This window comes from Hirundo rustica, chromosome 16 (assembly GCF_015227805.2).
Source record: "Hirundo rustica isolate bHirRus1 chromosome 16, bHirRus1.pri.v3, whole genome shotgun sequence".
NCBI lineage: Eukaryota > Metazoa > Chordata > Aves > Passeriformes > Hirundinidae > Hirundo > Hirundo rustica.
The window spans coordinates 1,887,844-1,915,588 of record NC_053465.1 but is presented as its reverse complement, the minus strand read 5'-3'; the positions used below and the strand labels follow the sequence as shown (position 1 = coordinate 1,915,588).

Genomic DNA, 27,745 nt, shown 5'->3' with positions numbered 1-27,745 from the left:
GAGCAACAGCTGCCGCGGAGCCGTTTACAAACAGTGCCCCGAGCGCGGCGCGGCCGCTCCCCCGCGGCGCCTCGGCTCAGGTGAGGCAGGGCTGGGGGGCACCTGCCGGGGGCTCCGGGCCCCCTCCTCCTCCTCCTCGCCTTCCCCCGTCCCCCCCGGGGGCACCTGCGGCGGGCGCAGCCCCGTCCCTCGGGCGGCCTCTGCCGTGAGGGGCCGGTTGTGCGAGCGAGCGCGGGGAGGGGCCGGCGCCGCCGCGATGTCCGAAGGGTTGGGGGCGCAGCCCCCGCCCCGGTTCGAAGCGGGGCTTAGAGCCCCCCGGTGTCCCCGCGCCGTCCCGGCGGCCGTGGGGGACAGGAGGAGGAGGAAGGGCGGCGCGGGGCCGGGGGGGCGGAGGAAGGTCCAGGTGTGCGCGGCCCCGCCCGCGGCCGCAGGTAGCGGCCCCTCCCGCCGCCCCCTCCCCAGCGCGGGGCGGGCGGAGCGGCGGCGGCGGCCGGAGCCCTTCCCCGGCTCCCTCCCACCGCAAAGTTGGCGCTGGCCCCGCGCCGGCGCTGCCGCCGCCCCCTCCCCTGCCGCCCCCGGACGGGGCCGCGCTGCCATCCAACACCTGGGGGGTCGCCGGGCCTCCCCGAGGCGCCGCGCCGGGCCCGGGGGCCGTGCTCGGCCGGGGTGGGGGTGTGCGGCGACAAGAGACTATTTCTTTGTGAGTCAAAGATGTTCCTGGAAGAAGGATTTGTAGTAAGTGGCTCGTGGGGCGGAGGGGGGGGGGGGGGGGGAGGTTGTTAATGAAAAGTTTATTGATCCGTTTTGCCAGTTTTTGTTTCATTTACCTTTGTGTTTCAAAGACCAAAGCGTTCCCGATCATTTCTTTAGCATCGTGTTTCTTCTTTTTTTCCCTTTTTTTTTTTTTTTTTCCTTTTTTTAAAGGGGAATAGGAAGTTTAGAAAATAAATAAATAAGCCTCAACAACTGACTTCTTAAGCAACAAAAGAGGTTGCCAGGCGAGGACAATAAAATTCTAGAATATCCAGAGATTGGATTTCATTCCTGTTCCGTGATGCCCCCTGGACTTTCTGTTTTGGGGTGGGAGGCTTTTTTTGTTTGTTTGTCTCCCACGCAGAAAACCTGCACCCAAAGTAAGGTCTGTATGTTCTCTAATGAGCCATCCCATAAAATGTGCTGTGTGACTCCCAGTAAGTATTTGAATTGAAGTGTAATAGTTTTGAAGTGGTGGGGAACAAAAATCTTTCTGTTGGGTTATTGATCTGCTGATGAAAGGCGTTTGAATGTGAAAAGGGTTTAGTTTAAGGGGGTTGTGTGTTTAAAGTTTTTTTTTTAAGGCAACTTTTTTTTTTTTTTTTCATTTTTGGAATGACCTTGAGAGCTTTAAAACTACATCAGTTTCTACCAGTGGGTTTGAGGGGGAGGCAGGAGCAGAAGAACCTAGTGAAAATCGAAAATAGAAATAGGAACTGAAGTATAGCTGCAGTGAAATATTTTTCTTATAGAAGTATGTGAAAAGGGAAGTTTTTTGTAAGAATGTGTGAAAAAGAAGAGAGGGAAATAACGCAGTTTCAGATGCAGGGAGGGAAGGGAGCGGGGGGAGAGAAGGGAGCATATCATTCTTCACATTTTATTAGGCCGTGAAATGCAGGAGTGATATGATCTGGAAGACACAGAAATAAAACGCCTAACTACAAGTTGAATAGCAGGCATTGACTTGCTGACCAACGCTTCCATGCTTGGTGGGGGCTGGTTCTGTGGCTGCAAAGGTAGCAGAGCACAGGACTATGACAATGGCTTGCAAATGCTTTAACGCCATGTTTTATTGCTCTTAGGAGCTCTTATTAACTGGGGGTTTGGGAATACGACTGAGACTTTAATTTGGGATGTCCGCACTGAGCTTTCAGCCTTGCCTTGGATAATAGAAAAGGACAGTTGCAAATAAGTAGGATAAACTGCATTCTTTGGCAGAGGGGGAGGGAAGAGGGAGAGGGTGGAGGAGGGTGGTTTTTTTTTTTTTTTTTTTCTTCTTCCCCTTTACTAGTTCTGTAACTGAGTCAATATTTTAAGATCTGTAGCAGGAATGTGGCTTTGTGATCACTGATCTTTCTGCAACGTGTTTTTTTTTTTATAATCAGCAATCTCGTCATGCTGAGCAAAATACTTGGAATTTCAATCTCACAGCTCCTTCCTGAAATCAGTATCTTGAGTTTTCAAGTTTTGCCTTTTAAGTTTTTCAGGGTGGTGAATATGAAAAACAAATAACTTTAGAACCATGGTTATTACAGCGCTTATTGATTGGCTTGGCCCTCAGCCAAGCAACTCTTCTGCATGCACCAGAGTTGCTGATTTAAATTCTGTGGATTCTTTTTCATAAGTTAGCCTTTTTTAATCTTTAAACAACGTATATGGCAGTTGAGGGAACAGTAGATCAGTTTTTAGTTAAGGTTGTTCAATTATGTCTTCATCGCTTTGGAGCTGGTTGAATGACTTGACATGAGATTAAGCACAACAAAAGAAAAGGCAGGGGAACAACAGCTGCCTTCCAGTACCAGAGCTCCAGATTCTGAGCAGTTCAGCGTTTTACCTTTTACTATAAAGGGGTGTCAGGTTTAAATGTGAATATTTCTGTTCGTCTTTCCAAGGAGCTCAGGCTTGCTGATAACACATCAGCCACTCAAAGTTCGTGGGTTTTTTGGGGGGTTGTTTGTCTGCTCCATTTTGCAGAAAATGATCTGAGGATCTGATACTGAGCAGGGCATTGATCTCATTAACTTTTAAGACAAAAGTAGCAAACAGTCCCCACTAGTTTGTACTTGTTTAGTTACTGTGTGGTAAGAACTTTAAGGTGTGTCCTTAATGGCAACTGACGATTCTTGCTGCGAAGCCTTGTTTATTTTAGGTAGATGTTTTATACAGAATTTCCAGTGGGACAAATTACTCCACTGACTGCACTTTTTTTCTTTCTGAAGGCTGAGTGTGAGCATAAGAGAATAATTTTGCCATGCTGCAATCAGGATATATTTAAAAAATGAAGCCATTAACTTTTGCTGTGTATTTTAAGGCTTTTTCCTACTTCCTTTGTTTAAACATTCTCAAACAGTGCATATCATAGATGAGTTTACAACATTCTTATGGCACTGTTGGGGCCGAATTTAAAATTGAAATTAATACCGACGTCCTTGTTGATCAAAATAGAAAAAGCATTTCTTTAAATAAGTGGATGTTTGCTGGTTTTGAGTGTGGTAAGGAGGCTATATTGGTATCTTGTAAACAAAGTTTCATATTAAGTAGTCTTTAGAGAATGGCTTCCAGGCTTTGCATTAGAGGATTTCTTTCTTCTCCTCTTTGAGTGAATAATGTTTTCTTGATTATGCTTTGTTTTGGTGGAGGGGTGGGGAGAGCACGATTTAGGGTAGGGGCTAGCTAGAAAGAGAGGAAGATAATAAACTTTAGCACCTTTTTATCAGACCGTCTTACACAAAAGGCTACTTGGTCCTGGTTTCCCCTTTCATTAGATCACACTCCAAAAATTCCTTTTTGAGCACTTATTTCTAACCTTCAGCAGTATCTCCTCTTACCACTGTATTTTCATTTAGAACTATGCTGATAGATTAATACCACATTTTACACAAAGTGCTAAGTTATTGCTGTGATCAGGGGAAAATTATTTTAAAAGGGAACTGTGGCTTTCACTTAGACTTTCAAAACAGTGATTACAGTAAACTTTTAGTTACCAAAAAAAAAAAAAAAAAATCTGAGAGCTTGCAATTAACAAGCTCTGGGGAAACGTTAAGTAAATTTCAACTTCCCTTTGTTCTTTGGGACTTTTTTTTTTGTCGTCCCAGCTCTTTCTAACCTGAATCTTGATTTGGAATGCATTGTCCTAGGAAAAGATTCCATCCAGTGTATATGTAAATACGCTCCCTCTTTCCTGTGTTATGAAATGCTGGCATATGGAAGGAGCAGCCCCCCTTTCCCCAAGGTAAAATGGGCTGAGCTTTCTTTTCTTTGCAAGAAGCTGAAAGAAGAGTTTGACCTTTGAACTCAGCCTCACACTTCCATGCTGCTTTCAGGATGATTAAATAACCGAGGATATTTGCCTGTGTCTTATGCTTATTTATCTCACTTCAAATGTTGTAATACTTAACTGTTGAGGTCTTGTCTTTAAATCCAGCCGGACGGAGCCTTTGGGCTGTGGCGGGGCTGCCATGTGCCAGCTCGGCTCTCGCTGGGGCCACTCTGCCTCTTCAGCCCCCCTCAGAGCCTGCCCACATCTCATATCTGCATTATTTGCAAATTGCTTTTAACTTTTCACCGACTTCGGGCCATTTCTGGTGACCTCCCCCCCTCTTTTCTTAAGGTGACTTTAGGAACAAAAAAGTTTTTCTTCCTGGTGCATGAATGCGCTGAGGGGATTCTGCTGACTACTGTATGCGTGCTTTGAGAGAGATGTGACTCATTCCACAAGAGATTTGCAACTGAATACAAAAGTAAGGAAAAGGATATGACCCAGCTATGTAAGATTCTCAACACATGTTGTATTTTAGGATTTAAAAAAGCCTTTTTTGCAGTCTAAACTCACCTAGGTTTTTATGTGCTTCCAAACAGAAAGTTGCTCTCTCGAAATAATTTGCTTTTAGAAATCAACATGTTTGTTTGTTGGTTTTTTTTTTCTTTTCAGTGAAATTGCCAAATAATCTCCTTTTGTTGCTGATGAAGCTTGTTTGTGCCAAACGTGGGTGTATGTCAATGGGAAAAATACATTAAAACTTCTACTGTTACAATCATATGACTTGGGTCAGAGCATAGTTTATAGCTTATCATAAATCTAGCACTCTTGATTCTTCCTCCTTATTTTTTTTTTTTTAAGCAGTGTGATAAGAGCAGACTTTGCAGTTTCAAAGTAAAACAGTGTACATGCTAGGAGAAATGAGTTTGAAATTGAAAATATAGGTGACATACATGTTTGGAAACACAATGAGATGGAATTGCTTATCAGGCTGCCTTGAGGATTTCAAAAGAGTACCAGAGGAAATGTGGTTAGAACGCGCAGGGAAATCTATGTAGATCAGGGTGACTTCAAGATTGGAGCAGAAAGCCATCTGAGCAGAAGTGAATAATTGACTGGATGGTGCTTTTCTATGTGCTGCAGATTTTATGTAACTAAAAGTATCAAAGTCTGAGTTTGTTTATGCGCAATAGGTACACTTGCATTTCTCACTGTAATAAAGGGAGTGTAGTTTGCCTCTGAGCTGCATCAGGGAAGCTGAGGCCTTTGTGTCCTGCTTACATTTTATTGTGATAGTAGAGAACTGGATGGGCGAAATCCTGGGGCTTCTCTCAGCCTCTCTTTTGGTACTCAGGAAGAAGCAAATTTAGAATTGCTTAGATTGACACCAAGGGCTGATGTTTGGTGCAGTGTAAGGAAAAATGGATGTAAAGGTGGCCCAGAGAAGCCTCAGTTTCTGTTCACCTTTCCTGTTTGTTTCTAACTTTCTTTTTGTTCTTATGCTGGTAAAATTGGGGTCTGAAATTGCCTGTTAGAAAGCTCAGGTTCTTGCAGATGCTGCCTCTGCTTCATGGGCCAGCTTGGCCCTGTGCAGCCCAGGCTGTTGGATCCATCCTTGCAGCCCACTGGGGAGGGATAATGGGAGGCTGGGGAGTTAAAAACTCTCCATCAGTCTCTGGGAGGTCTCTCACCTGCATGGGGGAAAGGAGGCAGCTCTTGGAAGTGTCTGTTTCTAGCACTTTTCTGTTTTAGTACCTTCAGGTGCTGCTCCAGGGGATCACTGAACTACGAGTAAATGTGTTTTCCCTGGACTCTGTATCTTCTTCCATCTTTCAGGACTGACTTTTGCAAGCACCTAATTGTGGTTGTGTTTGAGAGTGACAACTTCCAAGAGCCCTGCAGAGGACAGGGGTCAGATACTGCTCTGTTCCTCCAAGGGGCAGCAGTTTGGGCTGTGCTGGGTAAGAGCTGGATTCAGACTTGAAGCCAGGTGAGAGCACTGGGGCACATTAATGGCCTTTAACAAAGGGAACTCCTTGGAAGTGACCACTTCTCTCAAATTCAGGAGCAGTAAAATAATCTCTTTTCCTGTTATTTCACCTATGCTGCTCAAAGGGATGCAACTGGCCTGTAATTGCTACAGAGGAACTCCTGGCTCTTGAGTAATAAGGATTTAAGTCTAATTTGGTAAACTGAATTTACCACTTCTTTGTAGTTGTGGCTGTTGAAGAGACCTTACATCCCTCTGCCAAAGAAGTAAAGAAGGCAAATTTGCTTTTAAGGTCTCTGAAAATACCTTCTTTTAAATGAAAACCAAGACTAAACATACAAGGCAGTCTGTGTAAGGTGAGACTGACTCAACAATAAAAATGTATCACTCATTCCACCGAGAGCCTTTACCTGCTGTGGAGAGAACAATAAACTGTTTTGTAAGGTAAGGGGTCATTGCCAGTTTAAGTGCATGTAACTTCTTGATTTAATGAAGTTGCATCATCCTGCAGCAGTGGTGAAATGTGTCACAGACTTATTTAAAATAGGATTATTCTTGTGTCTTGCAATTTTTCTACAACAGGTATTGACCACTTCTGTTGTCTAAAGTACACTTTTGGTTTTGTGGTTCCTGCGAAATTCTCTCGTAATCAGAGGGAAAAGAAAAAAATCTGGCAGTTTCAACAGTCCTTCTGAACTTTAAAAGTCAATACTTGTAGTGCTTCCTCCTCTAATGCCAAGAATTAGCCTCTTTTATATTTGCTCTTGCTCAGTGGAGGAAGAACATGTGCAAAATGCTGCAAGCTTATACGTTCCTTGCTTTAAAAAGCCTAATTACATCTTTTGATAGAAGAGGCATTCAGTTCTCTGAGGAGACACACTCAGCTCATCCATCCTCTGCCAAAACCCTGGTAGACATATAGCCTTCAAGAAAAAGGGACTCCACAGGAAAAGGTTTTTTAGAGAAAGAGGATATCCTTTGTTTTTATTAGTATAGATGTCTGAGATGGGGGGAGGGAGTTTTCCTAATATTGTTCATTATTAACCATGAGTTATTTTCCACTGGTGATTAAAATCCTGTTTGCGAGACTTCAGGGGGGAAAATGACTCGCATGTGTGTCTGTTTTATCTGACTACAAAAGGGCTTTCAATGCAAAATCTTTCTGAAGTGTGTGCAGAAATGCTTGGATAATAACAGTCTTGGATTCTGTGTATGTCTCACTCTGGTTGTGTTCTTGTGAATTGTTTTAGGATCTTTGTGTTGGAAATCTCTGTGGTGTTGTTAGAAGGGGCTGTAACCGAGCGTCTCTCTTAGGATAAAAAGGATAAGCCATGAAAACCCTCCTAAGAGTTTAAGTTTAGGATAACTTTGAAATCTTCAAGCCTGCAGGATGAAGACTAACGAGGAGGACTCTTAAATTTGCAGATGGAGGGAGTGGAAATTCCAGTTTAGGGTCATCTTTTATGTTCTCTTTTCAACCTGAACATCTTCGTTTTGATCTTTCCTGCAACTGAAACAAACAACTCTCTTCCTCCCCTTCCTCCCCCTGAATCTCCATTTCCTTTACAAGTGCTCGTGTTAGTTCTTTATCAGGCTGAACTGTTAACAAAGTATTAAAAACAGTTTTGTGCTTGCACAGTTGGTATAAAAGGCTCAGTGTGGACCGGGAGCAGCACTGGGATCACTCACGTGCTCCTCCACTAGCACAGAATACTCTGGAAGCTGTGTGAAATGATCTACTGTTAAAGATGGGAGTAGCTCTTTCCCTCCCTAGAAAGCAGCAGAGGGCCCAGTAGTGAGGAATAATTCTTGGCTTCTGTGCTGGTCTGCAAAATCAGGTTTTGTTTGGGCTGACTTTGATAACTTTCCAGTGTTGTCACTTGAGTCGTAGGCAGTGGACGCTTGTCTTCTTTGAGAAACAAGGTCACGGTCTGGGGGGCAAATGCTGCATCATCTTCCTTAAAATTAGGGATTATCCCTCCCTCAGATTGGGGTGGCAGAGGCATTTGTGCCTCGTGGAGGAAACCCCCTCCTGGCCCGGAGTGTGACACGCGCGCGTTTCTGCTGAAGCGCAGAGGGGAAGTTCCGCTGTTGCCATAAACCCCCGCTACCTGCAGACAAACCCGAAATTTCACGCCGTGGATTTTGGGAATCTGACTCACCTTTTGGGACAGTTGGTGAGTGAGAACTTCACGATGACACTTGGCTTCACTTTCTGACTGAGTGTGGGAGCTTGGCGATGCCAGGGTAGAGCAGAACTGCTCCCAGCACGGAGCTGGGGTCACTGGTGGCTTGTGCAGACACCACGCTCAGCCGGGACACTGGAGGGGCATCCCAAAATCTGGAGCTCCTAAATATTGTTAGGATCCTTTTTGGGGTGCTATTGGTGCTTAACTTTGCAGGTGTAGTGCAGCTGCCTTAGCTTTATGCGATGATGTATATGTATATTAAAAAAAAACCATTCTGAATAAGTTTAAGTTCAGCCTCAGCTCAGGTTTTATTTGAAGATTTGAAGTTGTATTTATTTATGCATGAGCTGCTCTGCCTGTGATCAGTGTTAACACCTGAATGCAGCTGTGCCCAGATAAAATAGATAACATGCATAAGGTTTTATTTGTGGTCCCAGTGAGGTGTTGTTAAAAATGATGTTAACTGGTTTGTTTTATCTGTGGTCCTTAGGCAGGACTGGAACAACTACAGTAGATCTTTGAAATCGGAATGAACAAAAGGTGTTAAACTTGTAATTTCCAATAAGCAATCAGCAGTGTAAAATCTATTAACCAGCAATCTGTTCTGGGGCATAAACACACCAAGAGGAAAGAACAGTTCATGTAAAATGACTCTTAATATCCTGAAACTTCTTGAAACGTGAGGAAAACTGTAGGGTTTTTTTTTTTAAGTGGGAATGAGAGCAGCATATACATTTCTCAAGTCCAATAGACCCAGTAAAAATTAAAGTGGTTGATTTGCAGCAGCTGGAAGAAGCTGGTCAGCTCAGCAGTGATAATTTTGCTGCTGGCCTTGAATTTGAGAATCTGAGTTTGTTGAGGTAGTTATGTCTGGGTTTTTATCTGCTAGAGGAGAAAAGTAACTTTAGTGTCCTGGAATTAGCTGTAACTCTTCGAGTTTTCTCACTTCTCTTTTTCAGAAAGTGTTGCTGCAACTGCTTTAACTTCTGTAATTGTTCCAGGTTGCTTTTAACAACAGTTTTGCAGCACAGAATTAGCAAAGAATAGTTGTTTATCCTGAGACTTGCCATGCAACTTTTATTCCCAGTGCCTCTGTAACGTGTTTAAAATGGGAAATTCAATGGTTAGACTTTGCTATTCTCCGAAAGGTGTGTCTAGAGTTTTTATTACATATTCATGGAAATTTTGAAATGCAGGAAGTAGAAATGCAATAAAATTACTCCTGATAGGTCATTTCCCAAAGAAATCTTCAGGACTGTAATATGTTGTCTCGGGTTGTGTAATTTAATAAAAATAAATTAAATTTCTCTACAGGCACTTAATTAAACTTTTCTCTGTTTTAGTAGTGCATTTATATGCAGCAGGGTTTTGGTGTGGTTCTTAGGTTGTGTGGCAAGTGCAATGAAAACAAGATGTTCTCATCATCTGTCCAGTGGAATCTTTATGGGTGTTTTGTGGTGTTTATAAATGTAATGGGTGTCGCTGTGAACCTGCTGAAGTACTCCGCCAAGGATGGCTCACTCGTGAGCTGAAGTTGGCTGAATGCTCAGGCTAAAACTTCTCCAGTGGTTTCATTCTTTCTTCTCAGCTGAAATAGCTTTGTGGTTGCATCAAGTGCAGCAGGTGGCACCCTGAGAACAAAGCGGTCACTCCAGGGAAAGTCCAGTTCCTCCTGCCCTGCTCACTCCCCTCGGAGCACCCCTGGGACCTGTGGGGCCTGGGCTGGGCAGGAGGGACAGGGGGCGTTCACAGATGGGCAGGGAAGTCACAAGTGGCATTTCTTGACTTGCTTTGTGAGGGATAAGTCATTCTTTATTAGTCATTCTTTATTTTCAACCTTGAGTTCATCTGTAGCGAGTTTATCGCTTTTCAGCTGTTGGAAGGAAGGATTTCCTGTTTTGTTCTGTTCCTTCACTCAGTGTCTCTGACACTGCTGTGTCCTTTTGTCTTCTGAAAGTGAAAGAAGGCAGAAGCAGCTCAGGTGCTGTGTTTCATTTGTGGAGCTCCTGCACAGACCTTCAGCCATAGTCACAGCGTTGCAGGTTGTCCACTTTCCCAAGGAAACGTCAGAATTGAGGCAACTCTGGACAGTTTTCCTGCTGCCTACAGGGTTTTGAATAACAGGAATGTAATTAATCAGCGTTTTTGGTCCTCAAATCCAAGGCATGTTGTTATCTTCAGTAGGAAGAAAGGTTAGTTACTAATGGATAGAATCCTGGTGGGGATATTTGGGTTGTAGTTCTGGCGTGTGTTGGCTTGTCTGAACAGGAGAGCGTAAAATCCTGCCTGCTTGTAAAAGCCACGGGTCTAATCAGAGTGAGGTGTGTAAGCACCAGATACAGAATAAGACTGGAGCTTTCTGTCTCCCCTCCTGACTCCAGTGCTTGTATTCTTTCTTCTTCCCCGTTGAAATACATTCCTGTCGAGTTGCATCTGTGCCTCCCTTCAGGAATGCTACCTGCAGTTTTTTTTCCCCATCTGTAGGTGCTCTCTCCTGTGTATCCAAGAGCTGCAGAGAGGCATTTCAGATTCCTGAAACAGGAATATCTTGCTCTGTTTGCAGTGCTGCCTAGAGGATGAGCTGTGGCTGGTCCTTAGAACTGTTCAGAGCCTCTATGAAAAGCAGTGAGAGCACTGAGCAGCCGGCACAGCTTGGTGGAGGGTGCAGAGTGCTCTGATGAAGTCTCTAAAGCGCTTCAAACCTATTGATAGCCACCAAAACTGGCTCCAGGCTCCTGCTGAACTCCTCTCATGGCTCAGGTGTTGATTGTGCACTCTGTATTTGTGTGGTTGTGAGGGCAGGTTTTATTTGCCAGACAGCTGAGATGGGATTGAAGCAGCCCTGTTTCCAAAGACTTGCAAGAACAAATGTTATTGATTGATTGAGGTGGATTTTTCACCCATCAGTGACCAACCTGGAGCCTTCCCTAGAAGTGATCTTTGCCTCTCACTCAAATTCTAAAAAATCCTGGAGCTGTGGCTGTCCTGGACAGCCTGTGGCTGTCCTAGGTTTTAGCCTAGGTTGGATTTGGGTAGGGCCACGTGTGGTTGCCCGTGGTAGAAGGAGCTCTCTTCCCCCTCACCTCACCCAGAACGCCACAATGCGCTCTGGGGGTGGATTTTGCTGCTTCTCAGCTGTTTCCTTTCTCCAGTGACTTCATTCTTGTTGCTCCATTGTGTATTTGTTGTAGTGCCACAAAGTGGGAGCGTAACAAACCTTAATTGGCTTTTTCTATTTGTAGACATGAGCAAGGAAGTAGTGGCTGATGAATCCCAGCAGTTCACTTTGTGGGACTTGGGGCACTGCCCTTTGGATCTGCCTTCATGCCCCAGAAATGCCTCTGGCCTCTCTGCAGCGTGATTTTTACTTCCCTATGGCTCTGAAAGCAACTGCACTCAGCTCTTCAGTTTGTTCCACTTTTTTAATCTTGCCTGGATTTTTTTTTTTTTTAATTTGAAACTTAGGTTATTTTCAGGCAGATACTCACTGAGCTTTGCTGTAGCATGTTGGGTAAAAAAATACCTCTTAAAACTCCAGTAGAAATAGAACAAAAAGGCAAGTTGGAACATGAAGTATAAAACATGCTAACCAGCAGCCTTTGATACGGTTTTTTTTCCTGATGTTTTACAAAAGGGAAAAAGCTTTTTGAATACTTGCGCTTCAAACTTGGTTCTGGCTCCTTCACCTTGCTCTCAGGAATGGGGAAGGTCTGAGCTGAGTGGGGAAGGGAGAAAGGAAAAGGCTGCAGTAGAAGCAGAATTGTCACCCCACAGCCTGGACCTGCCTATTAGAGGAGATTTTTGAGTTGTTCTGCAGAGAGGAAGTGTTAATCGTGCTAGTGATAAAACTGAAAACGGGGATAAAGGGCGTAGTTAGAAAAGAGACTCTGGCTGCAGAAAATGCAGGTTCTGTCGCCATCAGCAGTAATTTGTTCCCTCTTACACTCCACCTTACCCTGCAAGATCCTGCATTGGTGTTTTAACCTGGCATAAATCTTTGGCCCAGGCCTGAAACAACTTGGGATAAAAACCCCTAGAAAATTCTTGATATTAATTGTGCTGATTGTGTAAGGGTTAGAGGACTGGGCAGTGAAGAGACTTTGAGCTTTGGAGAAACAGAAAAAAAATGAAAGACAAACAGCCGGTAACAATAATTTTCTCCTGTTACTGGCATTCTGGTGTGGTGGTGTTTTATTTCCTATTTTATTTTCTATTTTTACTCATGTTCATTAGGCCCCAGGATCTTGTGGTCTGCGTGATGGGAAAGGAGGTGCTGACTTTTGAAATGAAAAGCAAGGAGTGTTCTCAGGGCAAGGCTGCAGGAAGTGGATGAAGTGTTTGAGATGTTGGATCCATGACTCCTGCCAGTGTGTGCTGAGGTTTCCTTCCTCAGCTGGGCTGATTTCTGCTGAAATGGTTTAAGATTTAATGGCTTAAGAGCGCTTCTTCTGTCCAGCCAGCTCTGATCAGAAATAGCTGAGAGTCAATTTATAATCCCATCTTTATCGTGGAAACCTGACAGCCTGAACTGCTGTCAGGGCTCTGCTTGAGCTGTTGTCCTTTCTTTGGGTCAAATAAAACAAAATGCTTCATTTCTTTCCATAGAAAGCAAGGCAGAGGTGGAAATTGAGGTGAATTTTAAACCCCAGCTGTGTCCATGCTGTTTTCTGCTCCAAGAGTTATAGAGGATAATGTGTTTGGGGCGTAATAATTCAAGTCATGTGGTCACTGGCCAGCTGGCTTTTAGGAAATAATTTGCCAAAGTTTGAGTCAGATTTTGAATGAATTCTTTTCATTACTTATTACTTTATTTGGAAATGTCTCAGAATGATTCTTCTGCAGTTTATATTTGTCTCGTATTAGTTTGCTGGACATTCCCTTTACCCAGAAATTTCATCAACTGGAGTCCTGAACTCCTCAAAACTTTAAATTGTCAGCCTGAAGTGGTGGCCCATGAGTCGCTGCTAGCAGGCATTGTAACTCAGTAGACTCGGATATTTACATTGGAGTTGTGATTGACCATATTAAAACCCTTTTTAATCTTGTGGAATCTTAACCCTTCCATTGTGAGTATAATCAATAAATAATTTTTTGTTTTGTGCCACTTTGAAAGTAGAAGAATTTTGGTTTTATAATGTAATTGTTGGCCTCTTGGATGATTTAAATACTAAACTGTGGTTCAAGAAATAGTATCATTAGTTCATACAAAATTTTGAGATGTTCTTTTTGACCAAAACTGTCACAGACAGTGTAAATTTGTGGGTGATAGGGAAAGCTTTGAGTAGTGGGACTGGTGAATGGTTCTTAATACAAAGATTTGTGCTGACACTCCCTGTGTACCAGAACTATAAAAGCTGATTCCAAGCTGTCTGGGGCTTTTTTTTTAAAAAAAAAACCCAAACCCGTTTTGTCTAACAGTCTTTAGAGGACAATCAAGTGAGTCTGCTGTGGTTTTACAGGTTCAAGGAAAGGTTACGTGGGCTATTCTTTTGTTATGAATTCAGGAGTGCACTGAAATATGGTTTCAGCAGCTTTATATAACTGGGTAAGAGCAGGTTTTGAAGGGACAGACAAAGTCTTGCAAAGAAATAACAGCTGTAAACAGAACCAAACTATTTCAACTGTGGCAGGTAGGGAAATGACCCAGGTGCCTTCACCTATCCCTCGTTGGCTCTTAAAAATGCGTTTTGTTCTAAAGCGCTTCATGGTTCTTAAGCTCTAATATTTTCATTATTTGGGAGACAACACTTCACTTTTGAAAGGTCTGACTAACTCTTTTCTCTCTTCCCCAGGTGCTGGACTTCTTTGTGGCACTGAACTTGGCCTTGAGTGTATTTTACCCAATGCAACTATCTGAAATGTTTGTGCAACAAAACTAAGTGCAACTGACTGTATCTGTAGACTTGAAAAATCTGAAGAAACAATTAAAAAAAAAAAAACCCACCTCATCCCGTCACTGAGCAAACCTTTGGATACATTTGCTGGGATTTGTGAAAGCACATAAAGCTGAAGAAGAAGTAATTTTTTGCTGGTGGAAAAAAAAAAAATTAAAACCCCATTTTCCTGACAGAGGCTTTCCAGCTGAGCAGACTTGCAGGCGCATGTTGGAGAGCTCTACAAGTGTCCTTACTGTGACTGGGGGGCACCCCCAGAGAAGTGCAGGCTGCCACTGAGAGATGTAAAAGGGAGCAGAAGGGAGGAAAGATGCCCACGCAGCCTCTCCTGGCATACATGGACGGACCCGAGGGAATAGCCAGCGCCGTGGGTGCCCAGATGGAGACCAGCGACGCCTCCATGACGATAAAAGGAACCAACACCATCTCCTACAAAAGCCTGCAGGAGAAGTTCCTGCTGCAGGCCGAGGGCTGCATGCCCCTGGACTGCATGTTCTGCGACGAGACCTTCAAGCACCCCGAGGAGCTGGGGAAGCACGTGTTGACTCAGCACAGGCCCACGCTGTGCGAGCCGGCCGTGCTCAGGGTGGAGGCAGAGTATCTCAGTCCTCTGGATAAATGTCAGGTAAGAACCAGCTCTCCTTCGCCGAGCAACGAGCAGGACAGCGAGGAGCTCAGCTGTAAAGTTTGCGGGCAGACGTTCGATAAAGCTTTTGACATCGAGGCGCACATGAAAAAGCATAAAGATTCTTTTACCTATTGGTGTAACGTTTGCGGGCGAAGATTTAAAGAGCCGTGGTTCCTCAAAAATCACATGAGAACGCACACTGGAAAACCTGGTTCTAGAAACAAGCACCAACAAGGTGCTGAAGGCCCCGTAACAATAAACGAGGTGGTGCAGGAGCATGTAACTGAAAATGTAACGTCACCTTACAAAATTTGTATGGTTTGTGGTTTCCTATTTCACAATAAAGAGACTCTAATTGAGCACAGTAAAGTGCACACCAAAGAATCAGTTCTCAACGGTGAAAGCCCCCAAGTGACTGCTGAAGTCAATGCAGAAGAAACATCTCAAAACCAGGAATTTTTCCAATTCTTGAACTTGAGACCAAATTCGGTTCCAGAAAAGGACAAACTGCAGAAACTTGCCAAGTGGATCGCTGAGCTGGATCCTTTCACCACGTATCAAGCATGGCAGCTGGCTACCAAAGGTAAAATTGCAGTTGGCCACGGGCAGATTAAAGAACCAGGGCAAGAAGGAAGTACAGACAACGATGAGTCATCTTCAGATAAAGAAGAACTCTGTGAAATTTGGAATGCAAATAAAGGTAGCCAGGCTGAAACTACGGGGAAGTCAAAGGTAAACAAAAACAGCAGTTTCACAGGGAATGGTAACTTAACCCAGGACAAACTGAAACACCCTGCTGGTGAAGTGCCTTCTATGGAGATTGATTCTAAATCATCCCAGAACAAAGAGAAGCCAACCCACTGCTCGGAGTGTGGGAAAGCCTTCAGGACATACCACCAGCTGGTCCTTCACTCCAGAGTGCACAAGAGGGACCGGCGGGGTGATGGAGAGACGTCCACTGCTGCCAGGACCTACTGTGCCGACATCATTGCGAACCTGGAGGAGAACGGGGCAGCAGAGAGGATGGAAGGAGGCTCTGAGGATGGCTCTGAAGATGGGCTTCCAGAAACAATTAATTTAGGTGAGCAGCACTGGGAGCGCTTCAGTTTGAAGTGGCTGTTGCTGAGAGTTGTTTAGGAACTCCTTCCAGCCAAAGAATGCGTCATGCTTTTCTGTTACCTTTTCAGAATGTGATAGGAAATGTTAAAAAACTAGATAGGGAAATGTTATGGTGGGGGAAGGGGAACAGAGAAAAATGAGAGGGTGAGGAAGGTTGGGATGCTGCCATGTTGAGGTCTTTGAAGTTGTGTTGGGGCTTCTTGCAGTTACTGGAGTCACTGAAGTAGATTTCATAGCAATGAGTTTGACATAACAATCAGAAAAAATCACTGTTCACCCCTTGTCTTTAACTTAACAGGGTGCTTTGGAGTGGTCCATATCCCTTCTCGTCCAGCGCGTGTTTTTACAGAGAGTATTTTATAAGAAATAATTGTAGTTTCAGTTTCTTTCCTCCTTTATCTTGTGAGGACAAAAAATGTTCAGTGCTTGCCACCAGCAGGTTTTAAGGCTCTGAGAAGTAAAGAATAATTTAGAACTTTTTTTCTGCCTAACTGCAAGTTCAGTGTTTGTTTTGAATAGTAATTTGAAAGCCTAAATGTCAGCACTAGCATGTTTGAATCATTTGTGTAATGGCACAGGCTGTTAATACGTGGACCTGTAAGTAAGGGAGGTGTACATTTAACTCCTCTGCCTGGAAGGATTGCTGACAGCGTGGATGGGCTCCATCTGTACATTACCCAGGATTAATTCTGCATGTCACAGTGTCTTAGAAAAGCAAGTGATACTGAATGATTCCTTAATTGAAAAAGATTGCATGTCAGGGGACAGAAGGCCTGGCAGAAAGTCTCGCAGCTAATCTCCCCTTCTCTGTGTGACATGCTCCTAGCCGGCTTTAAAGAACAGACACTTGCATAATCTCAGGGCAAGACACGACGTACAGAATGTCCTGGCACCCACACAGGGCTGACTTCGCCATTTCTGGTAATGTGCAGCCCTTTATTTTGCCTGCAGGAACAAAGGAACGAAGTGATGACCTAATGTGAAGTTGCTTATTTTGTTTCTCAGCGCCTTATCCTAAAGCAGAGCAGATTTTGGTGTGAGCTGCTGAGTCACACCTCCGGAGACATGGGCTGTTTGTTTAACTCGCCAGGGCTGAGCCATGCGCGGCATTTCCAGGAGACAAACGTTCCAGCAGGCTGGAACCTCAAAGAACTCTTTTAAGTCTGTTACGTATCCGACTTCTTAGTCTCACCAAAGATCTCCCTCCTCCTCCTCCTGGTGTCCAGTCAGCCTTGCCTTGGGTGTTCAGTGGAGTTGTGTGGGGTTTCAGTGGAGCTGCAGCGCAGTCGCTGCTGCTGCTGTTTGGGTGAATCCTCGGCTGTTCTGCTGTCCCTGCCGCCCTCCTGTGGCATCTCCTGCCTCTGCACTGCCCTGGAACCACTTGGTCATCCCTGCAGTTGTTCCCGGAGTAGCCGGGGCACCCACTGGGGCACCCTGGCATTTCCTCACTCCGTGTTAATACAGTGAAGTACTCCTCATCAAATCGAAGGAGCTTACGGGAAATACTCTTCATCAAGTCTAAGGAGTGTCTCTCTACAGACATTCCATTGATTAGCACCTAAATAATACCAGTGTTAGGATTAATTTAAAAGGCATGTTTGCCATCCTTCCCCACCTCTCTGTGCTCGGCTGCATGGAGCACATTTTTAGTCTGAATCATCCCCCTCACACTAATTCAAACATCTCCTTTAATGAAATAATACAGTTCATAGCCTGTGTGAGTGTTTGAGATGGGCCATTCTCCATCAACGTCCTGTTAGTCAATAAAGGGAATTTTTTTTGTCTTCTTGTTTTGCGTATTGTTTGTTCTCTGGGCTCTTTAGTCCCTATCACAAACAGCAGTGTTCTGGACAGAAACCTTTTTAGCTCTTGTGCCTTTGTTACTCAGAGTGCAGCAAAACAAATAGATTTTGACAGCAGTTCATAATTTTTTGCTTATCTTCATTTAAGAAGTTACTGTTTTAAATAAGACTGCAAATTAGGATTTGCTCTTCTTAATATGCCTGTATTTTCTCCCAAAGATAAAAATGAAGACAGTTTGGAAAGAACAAAAGTTAAAACCCTTGGAACCTCCAGAGAATGCAGCTACTGTGGAAAGTATTTTCGCTCCAATTATTACCTCAATATTCATCTCAGAACTCATACAGGTAAATGGGGGCTACACCTTTTGGGGTGGGGAGGGAAATCTGCTGAATCCACTTGGGTGGAATGTTTGATTTTCCATATGGAAAACAGAATCTGCTTTCAAAATCACTGATACTAAGAACAAAGTTTTCTCTAATTCTAAACAAAAAGAAATAATTGCAATTAAAATGTATTTGAATTATTTACATATGTATAAATGTTTTTTAATAATGCTAATTACATTAAGTATTGTTAGAACCATGTATTTTAAAGTTTTAATTTTTTCTACTTTTAGCAGCGTAGCAAAAGTTTAGGGCTTGGTTTTAATTTACAAACCAGCCAATTCCTCAAGTGTTAAGTTGGTTGTCTGCCAGCTGCTGCTACCTGGGGAAAAGCTGATCTCTTTTTTCAACTCGGCTCCTTGTTTTGCATAGCCAGACAAACCCTTCCTCCTCCTGCCCGTGCGTTCCTGGGAAGCAGCTCTGTTTGCAGCCGAGCTGTCCCGTTTGTGTTGAGAATTGGACACTTGTGGGATGATCAAGGGCTGCAACTTGTTGGGGCTGACCCGGAGTTCCCCTCCTTGCTTATCTCTGCCAGACACGTTGTCAGCTCCCATCTCCATCCACAGCCAGGCCCAGCACAGCCAGAAGATGTCACTGTCGTTAGTAGAAGCATTATGATACCGTTGTTGAAGTGTTTTAGATGAGAGTTTGGGACTTAGGAGTGTGTGGAAAGGGAGAGAAAAATCAGTTTTAGTGTTTTAGAGTCCACAGTATTCCCTTGCGTTCGTGATCACGCCTTCACATCTCAGACTGACTTACTGATAAATCTGTGTTGCAGGTGAAAAGCCGTACAAATGTGAATTCTGTGAGTACGCAGCAGCCCAGAAAACTTCCCTGAGGTATCATTTAGAGAGACACCACAAGGACAGGCACGGTGACGGCGCAGCTGATGGGAAGGGTGACAGCAAAGGTTCCCTGCGGGGTCAGGAGACGGCGCTGTCGCTGGCTGCTGATGCTGCTCCAGAAACCAAAAACCTGAAGAGGCTTTTTGATGGTGCCAAAGATGCTGAGAGCTGCCCACCTGCCAAGCAGCAAAAGGAAGTTCTGTCCTTGAGCAATGCAATAGGCAGCACAGTCTTTTTAAAAGTAAAGAACAATTCCAGGGAATCGAACAAAGGTTCTGTTTGTAGCAGCTTGAATCAAATACCTGAAAACGTGCCCGCTCTTTACCCAGAAAAACTAAAGGCTGAGAAGGAAACCAAAGAAGCTCAGCCTAAAAGAGAGAGAAAGGCTTCTGTGGCATCAGAAGAGGACGATGTCCAGTATATCTGTGCTTTTATTGGTGGGAAAAATGTGAACAATATGCAAGAATGCACTGAGAACTACAAACGCAGACCTGCCGTGGACTGTCACGAGCAGCCCCTGGACTTATCCAGTAAAGCTTCCCAGGAGTGCTCAGTGATTGCAAGCAGAGGCCTGCTGGCCCCCAGCACCTGCCCCTTCTGTACCTACAGGACATTTTACCCCGAGGTCCTCATGATGCACCAGAGGCTGATGCACAAGTACAACCCTGACACGGTTAACAAGAACGGCTACAGGAGCAAGGCCGTGGCCAAGGCCCGGCGCACGGGCTGCCCCCCGGCCCTGCTGGGCAAGGATGTGCCTCCTCTGCCTCTGCATCCCAGTAAAAACAAGGCTTCCACAAACCCACAGCAAAAACCACTGCAGGCAGGGAAAGCCAAGCAATGTGCCCCTCCACAGAACAAAGCCCCTCTCTTCTCCGTGAGCGAGTCGAGCGGTACAGCCCCGAGTAACCTCAAGTTTCACAAACAGCAAAGTAATATTGGAGCTCAGGCAAACAACTACAGACAACCTCAGCAAGAAGTGCACTCCAGTTCCAGTATCTCTCCAGTACTGGACAGAGTAAAAAGATCTGAATCGAAAATCAGAGCTCCGGGTGCCCCAGTGACTCAGTCTGGTCTGGTCAGCAGCAGCATGAATGGGGTTCTCGAGTCTCACCTCAGTGAGCCTGGCTGGGCTTGCCACCGAGGGAGAGACTATCTCTGTAGTAAATCTGGGAGCAACGCAACTCTGGACTATGGAGAAACCTCTTCCAAACGGATGAAACCCTCTGTGGTAGCTGTGGAGCACCTGGACTCTCCGCTGGCTAATTACAGGAGATACGAAATGAGCAGATTTCGTGTCGCAAACAGATATGCAAATCTGCTACCTCAGGAATACCCTCGCACCAAACCCGCCTCCTCTGTCCTGCCAGCCAAGCAAGGGCTCCTCAGTGCCGATGATGTTGACCCTCCCAACGTATTGACTGCTCTCAAACCCTACGAGCCGTACAGCTCTGGGTCACTTTATGGTCCTTGTGGATCTAGCAATGGCCAAGTCACCAGCTCGACAGGAGAAGGTACAGTCCCTCCCTCCTGCTGACACCTGCACGGGGAGGGGAGCGGGATATAAACGAGTGTGTGCCCGTCTCGAAACGCTGAAAGTACAGCTGTGCTCAGCATTTCACCGAGTCCAGTCAGAGCTTGGGTTTTAGGCTTAAAATCCAGGTTCAGCAAACTGCAGGCTTGGGGAATTAGGTGTGGAAGGGCTGAATTTTTAAAGAGGGATCTGAAGTTCCTCGAGGTCCCCCTTCCCCTCTGCTGTGGGTTTCTGATGGCAAGCATGCGTTGTTTGCTCATCAGACCACTCCAGACATGTTGACTAATCCAGGATATGGAATGAGCCTTTCTGCTTAATGTGCCAGAAGTCTTGGACCATCTGGAATATTAATAAAACTTTTTATTAAAAAAACCAAAACTGCCATGGACAATTGTTCCCTTCAAGAGCAGAAAAGGACGTATTGCAGATCATAAAACTGATTTAAATCTTAGAGTTCTGCTCTTCAATGGATTGATTTTTTTTTTTTTTTTTTTTAATGTTTGACTTTTAGTAGGAACAGGGTACTTTGTTAAATCAAGACAACAGATCTCTGCTATTCTAATTATGTAGTAATGCTCCGTGGAAAGTTCTGGGCCTAGCAGCGATAAATGATTTGTGATGTATTGGGAGTACTCTGGTACTTCTACAAAACACATGCTTTTTGTGTTTTGTCCTTGATCAGCATGTTCAGAAAGTCAGCAGGAGGCCAAGATTAAAAGGTGCCGGGTGATACTGAAGCAGTTGTCTGACTATTTGTAGAAGGTGGTATTTATGGCTTAAAGCTGAGGTCAGCATGGACTTAGCTACAAATACAGGACTTTGAATTTTGAGACGAAGATCCCATTATAAAAATGAATAGCCTGTGTTGGCTGTGTAGTCTTAAAGTCTGTGAAGTTCCTGAACTCTGAATGCTCCCATTCTGTGCAAGCAGTGAAGTTGCTCTCTGGAGTAGTTTGGGATGGTAACAAGCAGGGGTGTGTTCCCTCAGGTCAGAGCAAACTGCAAATACTGAGCCCACGTTTAGTTATGAGGCAAAAAAAAAAAGTGTTTGCTCACTCTGCTCTGGTTTTTGTTTGCTTGTTTTAAGGTTGTGGGCTTCAAAACTATATCACATATAAGTATTTTATATTTATATCTAAATATGCAGGATTGACCAGGGTTATAGGGAAAGGTGAGGGAAAGTGTCGCAGTTCTGTGTCCAGGCTGGGCAGGAATGGAGAAGGAAAAGCACCAGAGCTGAGTCACTGGAGAGGTGTGGGAATGGGGCTCGTTCCTGCTTTCGTTCCTGTGTCCCCTGAAGTGTGTGAGACATGCACAGTGGGCACTGGGTTCTGCGCAGCGCCGGCCGGGAACACAAGAGTTGTTGCTGTCCTTTGATTCCTGGTGATGTGAGGATGAGGTGCAGAGAGGGATCAGTGAGGGTGTGGAGGGATGGGGAAGTGTCAGCACTGAGCCAGGGCAGGCTGCTGAGGGAGCAGCTCTATTTTTAAACAACTATTTCATGGAAATCCACCTGGTTCTTCTTTTGGAAGCTCCACCTGTGCCAGAGAAATCTCAGTGCTGAGCTTTGCCAGCTGAGCTTTGCCCTTGGTGCCAGCCTGGAGACACAGCCCCGAAGTCAAGAACTTTTCATTGGTTTTTGTTATTTAGAGCTCTCAGAACTGTGGCTGCCGCTAATTTGACAGCATTGTTGTCATGGAAATGAGGATTTCATTGTTCATTACCCGGGGCTGGCTCAGGGTGAGAAAAGCGACTTTTTGTGGCTGTTACCTCCATTGGAAAGACCCGTGAAACAAGCCCTCCTCTGCTGGGGCTTCATAGCAACTCCTGTGAAAGCCCTGGGCAGGAAGATGTAGGTTTGTAAGGTTAATTTCTTGGGTTTTCAACCAATTTGCTTAGAAGTACCCAACCCAAACCTTGACAGTTGTTGAGAAGGGTGCAGGGCAACAGCCAAGCAACCTTTCCGTGTTAGAGGAGAGGTTTATTGTGGGTGGAGAGCAAAGATAAAAGCTTCTTTAAATCCTTTTTATTTTTCGTTATAAATCTTAAGCACAACAGTTTCTCTAGACTTCAGCTCCTCGGAGCCGTGTGATACCATCTGCAGAGCCGTGCAGGTGCAGACCTGCAGCTTTCTGCCCTCTCCTCCTCTCCAGCCCTGCAGATTTTATAAACCACGATGTCAAAACCTTTTTCTGAGGGCCCCGTGTGCCTCGTGGCAACATCCTTGAGGTGCCCCGAACGTGTTCCGTCGCATGTTAAACGCCGGATCGAGTTGTCAGGAGAATATGTTCCACTTGGCAAACTTGATTAAAGCATGATGCCTTCCCTTATTGCTTGTAAGCTCTGCCATCCCGTGTTGCCCTGAAGAGACAGAAACATTCTGAGACCGCTCAGTTTGTGTTTATTCTCAAATTAGTTGCCTTTGCAATGGCAACATGTTATCGAGGATAACCTGTTGGCTGATTGATTTGGCAGAGGCTGGAAATTAAAGACAATTGCTCGTGACACGCTCCAATGGCTCCGTGGATTCTGTTGAAATATTAATTTAGCTGTGCCATTTTAATTTAATTAAAGCTCGCGAGGTGTTTTTTTTTTTTTTTTTTTTTTTTCCCCAATGCTGCACTGGAAGCTTTCATGGAATATGGATGGCAGTTGGGCTTTTTGGATCCTGTGGGAGTAATGATTCTGGACTTTTTGCCTTAGTTTTATGAAGTGTTTTTGACTGCTTGCCTAAGCTAGTAAGACTTAATATGGAACAGGCATTGATTTCACATATATAAATCTGAATTAATGGCCTCAAATAAACACAAAACTACCTGTATGCTGGACTGAAAATTGCTTAAAAAGATCTGCAAGTAAATGTGTGCTAACACTCTTTAAAGTGTCACGAGTTCCATGTAATCCATGATGGCAGCAATGAAATATCCCCAGTTTCCCTCTCAAATACTCATTGAAAAATTCAGTTTTCAAACAAATACAGGAATTGAATTAGACATTGAAGGTGAAGCGCTTACACCTCCTTAGGTGAAGCCTCTGCTGTGGGATGAGTTAAACCGAGACATTTCTTTCTTGCAAATAAAATGAGTAAAATTTGGAGCTGGACATCACTTGGATAAAACTTAGCACAAAGTTGTTAAATTACCTTTTCATTCTCCTTGTACTTATTCTGGATCCTCAATGTCATATAATAGGAACATCAAGGAATATCTGTATTTTTGAGGCCTGATTGTGAGATGATTTGTCAAGTTATTTTGGATTCTGGATGCTGATGTGGACCTGAGGGGAGCAGGAAATAATGCTATTTCCCTTAAATGACTTTCTTCTAGGAAAGAGATCAGTGTCATACCAACACCTACCCAGCAATCTGCTGCAGAAGAGAAGCTACGAGCCCTTTGTGGGGAGCACACCCTTCAGACCCAGTGACAAGAAGAACTGAATCACTCCAGAGCGGTAAACAGACAATTTCTGAACTAATTGGGGCTTAAATGTTGCATGAGGTGCTGGTGGCATCAAAGGTTCCTGCACAGCATGAGGAGAGCTTGTGAAGGTCCGAGCCTGAGGAGATAAACATTTCCTCCTCCTTATAAAACCACCCAATGCTGATTTGGTGGCAGTGCTGATTGTTTGGAGTGGTGGTAATGGTTTGTTAGGTACAGGATGTGCCTTTTTGAAGAGAAATGGGAGGGTAGCGCTAGATAAATATATTAATTAGTTAGAATTCCAGTGGGAAGTGTTCAGTGAAAGTCAAAGTACAGGCAGGAAGTCGAAGTTGAGTCAGTCCTTGAGGGTGGAAGAGCGAGATGTGGGGAAGCAGAAGTGGGAGGAGGTGCGTGTGACACAGTTCTGGCTCCTGGGGTTGTGTTGGGTGCTGAAAATGCCCTGCTCGTTCTGCCCCTGCTGAGCGCTCCTCAAACCACAGCGCTGGGCTGGGCAAGTCCAGAGGGAAGGGAGAGCTCCCGGGCAGCTCCTGGGCAGCTCCTCTGTGACCCAGAGGTCATTCCAGGTGGTTTTCCCTCTCTTTAACCGAGTGAAAGCTGTGCCCTGGTGCTGGGAGTTCATCTCCTCCGTGCTGCACATCTGAGACCTGAGCACCCTTCACAGCTCAGCACAGAAGTGCTCTGTGGGACTGGAATAAACAGATCTGTTCGCTTTCTTCTAACCCAGAGCTACAGATCATTTCCCTCTTTAGGGGAATAGTTAAGGACTATTTCTGGAATGCACCTGGGCCAGCACACATGATTTTATGGAAAGATTTTGGGAGCAGAGCTATCTGACATGGAGCTGACAGCTTTTAAAACACTTACTTCTTGCTATTCTTCTAATCTCACTGCTCTTTTTGGCCCCTTACTAAGCATAGATGTGTCTGGTTGTGTTGTTAACTTGCTTTCATGCCTGAAATTCTTCTTGGGGCTCAGCATATTCCCAAGTAGATTTTATTTGCCAGGTAAAAGCTGGCAATCCAGACTTGCATGGCAGTATCAATTCTTTAGCAAGGATCTGAATTCCCTTTGTTACCAAGACATTCCTCACAACAAAAACTGCGCTGTACTATTTTAGAGCTGTATGCCACAAACTTAATATTTATTCCTCTTTTTTTTTTTCCCCCCAGGTCTGAGGACACAAGTGCATATTCCATGGAGTTATACCTGCAGTTCATCCCCTGAGGAAGAGAAAACGGTGAAAGCTACTGAACTAAGCTGTGATTGTACTGTATATAGAAACACTACAGTTTTATAATACTGGTTCTTTTAACATTTTGTACCAAATAGCCATACAGAGTAGTCTAAAACAGTTGGGTTATGAAGGTGTGTGGAGAATGTATATCTTGACCTTGACTTTTGAGTATTTTTTCATTAGAATTAATTGACCAAATATTAGGTAGGAGTTCTATTTTTACATACTTGAGCGCTGCTGAAAGAGTTTCTCTTGGAAAGATTATATATCGTTGCACCTCAGGTAAACTGTAAATATTGAAGTTGAAAATCCTGTTGGCGTAATGCTCCTTTTTCATAAAAGTGAAAGTTTCTCATCTGTTGGGTTGGTTTTTTTATTTTTTTCCCTGTTGAACTGTTAGTTTTTTTAAAACAAAGTTCCAAATAAACTGTCTGAAACTGTCCAGTTTATAGATGTTGTGAACATTAAAGCAACGGTGCTGACATTGATCTGCCTTGGCTGGGTGAGGACCAGGACGTGCTGGAGGGCTCTGCTTCTCTGGGGTTCTTTCCAGCACGGTTTTAAATGCAAGCATGAGGCAATACTTGACATTTTGGATTTCCTGAAATGTGCTTGGATTCTTCTCTTGGCATTGGTTGCTGTTCTTCAGAGAAGCTGCTTAAAAAACACCTCTGCCACCATCCAAACAGAAAATCCCTGGGACTTGCTTGAGAAACAATAATAATCTCCGTGTTTCAGATGTTTGGTTCTGTGCTGAGCTCCACACAGTCACATTTAGAGAGAAAAAAACTCCTTTGCACCTTTGTCCAAAGCTGTAAAGTCTCGAACAGCAGCCTTGAAAAACGAATTTGAGTTCTCCAGACTTCAAAAGGGATGTGGCTGTGATGGAGCCTACTTGAGTGTGCTTGGAAGCTTCTTGGTGTCATGTTTTAGCATCTACTGGGTGTTTAAAATGAGTGAGAAATATCCTGTAAATGGGAGAATGTCTCCTTTTATTTTTTTGTGAAGACAACAAGAGTTTTTTCTAATGCACATGCAGTTTAATTTTTGTAAAGGGAAGATGGCCAGTTACCAGCCAGTGGAGCAGAACTGTTGCATATTTTGACTTGCCTTCCTCCTTTCTTCTCATGAAGTTGTAGTTAAGAGTTAATTCCTTCTGTACCTGGCTTTGACTTCCATATATTTTTAGTAAAACAAAACAAATTAAATATTTTGCACTGTTCGTTTTTCTCTTCCCCCTTCCTACAGCAAATGTAAAATAGCAAAACCTAGAAACTCTTTGTTGTTTCATTATGCAACTTGAGATGTTCCAGTTGTCTTGGTTCCTGTGAAAGGGACTGGTTTTTAATGTCTCTGTAAACTGGCAATGGAATGAAGTGCTGTGTATCAGGAAATTGTACACTATTGACCTGTTTTCCTGTTCGTAAGCTGAGCCATATGTACATAACCTAGATTTTTGTTTTTCCTAGTTTTGCACTTTTATAGCCTATTTTTTGAAGATGAATTCACTTGGAAAAGGGTTAAATCTATTTTTGTGTGTGATCTCTCTCTCTGCCTGTCCTGGAGGGCGCGTGGCTGGAGCTGTCTGCCCGTGCCACAGGGGCAGGGCTGCTTTTTTTAACGTGTTGCAGCAAACAGACCTAAGGCTTGTTTGTTTTTAACCTCCCTTCATGCTGGTACAGTTTCCCTCAAGGCTTTATTTTTTTTTTTTTTTTTGGGCGGGGGGGATTGGAATGGAAAAATGGACCTGAAGACTCCATTCCATGGCAGCACCACCACACTTTGCCCATCAGTATTAACTATTGGGATACTACTGGTTTTTGTATGTTCCTTTGGAAATAACAGTGCATATATAGAGGTACAAATGGTTGATTTTTTTTTTTTTTTCCTTTTTTTTTTTCTTTTTTTTTTTTTTAATGTATTTATTTCATTCCATTTTGTTCTATTTTAATTGTTGGGACCGGAAGTCGGCAAGCAGCAGGCACACATTACTCATTTAATTTATGATGTATTTCACTTTAGTTGAGTATATTATTACATGTGGATGTAAATATAGACTTGGTGTTTTGCAAAACTGGTTTCTGTGTCTTGCTTTTAAGGCTTAAAAGGAGTTGCCTGGAATTTCATGTTCACTTGACCTTTCACCATCCTCGCGTTGCTGGGGGAGAGGGAGAAGCTGCCAATAACCAAATCCAAATTCATGTTCAGTTACATGAAAATACTGAGTCACTCCCCAGAAAATCTGGCTTGAAATAAGGGAGAAACTTTTGCTTTCTTCTCTTGCAGTTATTTTCCTTCAAGAAAGGAAACTTTGTTATTAAATGCATTTTTCTGTGATAATAACTTTGAGAGGGGCATTAATTGTACTTTTTGTGAGACTTCATAAAATTTGTATTAAATTATTACGAAGTTTTTTAAACCAAGTATGTTCTGCAAAATTTTCTAGGTCTGTTGTGTTCTTGGAACTCTCCTGAGGTGCCAGACCTCACCAGCACCGCTGGCCACATCTCAGAACTGAAATTATCAGCTTGGAAGGCACCTGGGGGAGACAGGTCCAAGGCAGCTCATCCGTGGGAGAAAAGGAGTGATGGGGGCACTAATGAGGGGACACTAATTAGGGGGCACTAATGAGGGGCTGCAGCCTCTTGGATGCCCAGGCTGGGCTGGTTTCTTG

The 27,745-nt window shown here is 44.1% G+C and overlaps 1 protein-coding gene across 2 annotated transcripts; it reads left to right on the top strand.

Annotated features, from left to right (window-relative positions):
• ZNF217 (zinc finger protein 217) lies at positions 1-27,321 on the top strand. Of its 2 annotated transcripts, none has more exons than XM_040080182.2 (6): positions 1-80; positions 13,984-15,794; positions 17,854-17,979; positions 18,797-20,377; positions 23,724-23,847; positions 25,007-27,321. In XM_040080182.2, the coding sequence occupies exons 2-5, from the start codon at positions 14,396-14,398 to the stop codon at positions 23,831-23,833; spliced, it is 3,216 nt and encodes a 1,071-aa protein (XP_039936116.1). In that variant the 5' UTR covers positions 1-80; positions 13,984-14,395; the 3' UTR covers positions 23,834-23,847; positions 25,007-27,321. The 2 variants fall into 2 exon arrangements, with proteins under 2 accessions (XP_039936116.1, XP_039936115.1); XM_040080181.2 differs by lacking the exon at positions 1-80 and adding an exon at positions 610-735.
• The last annotated feature ends 424 nt before the right edge of the window (positions 27,322-27,745 follow it).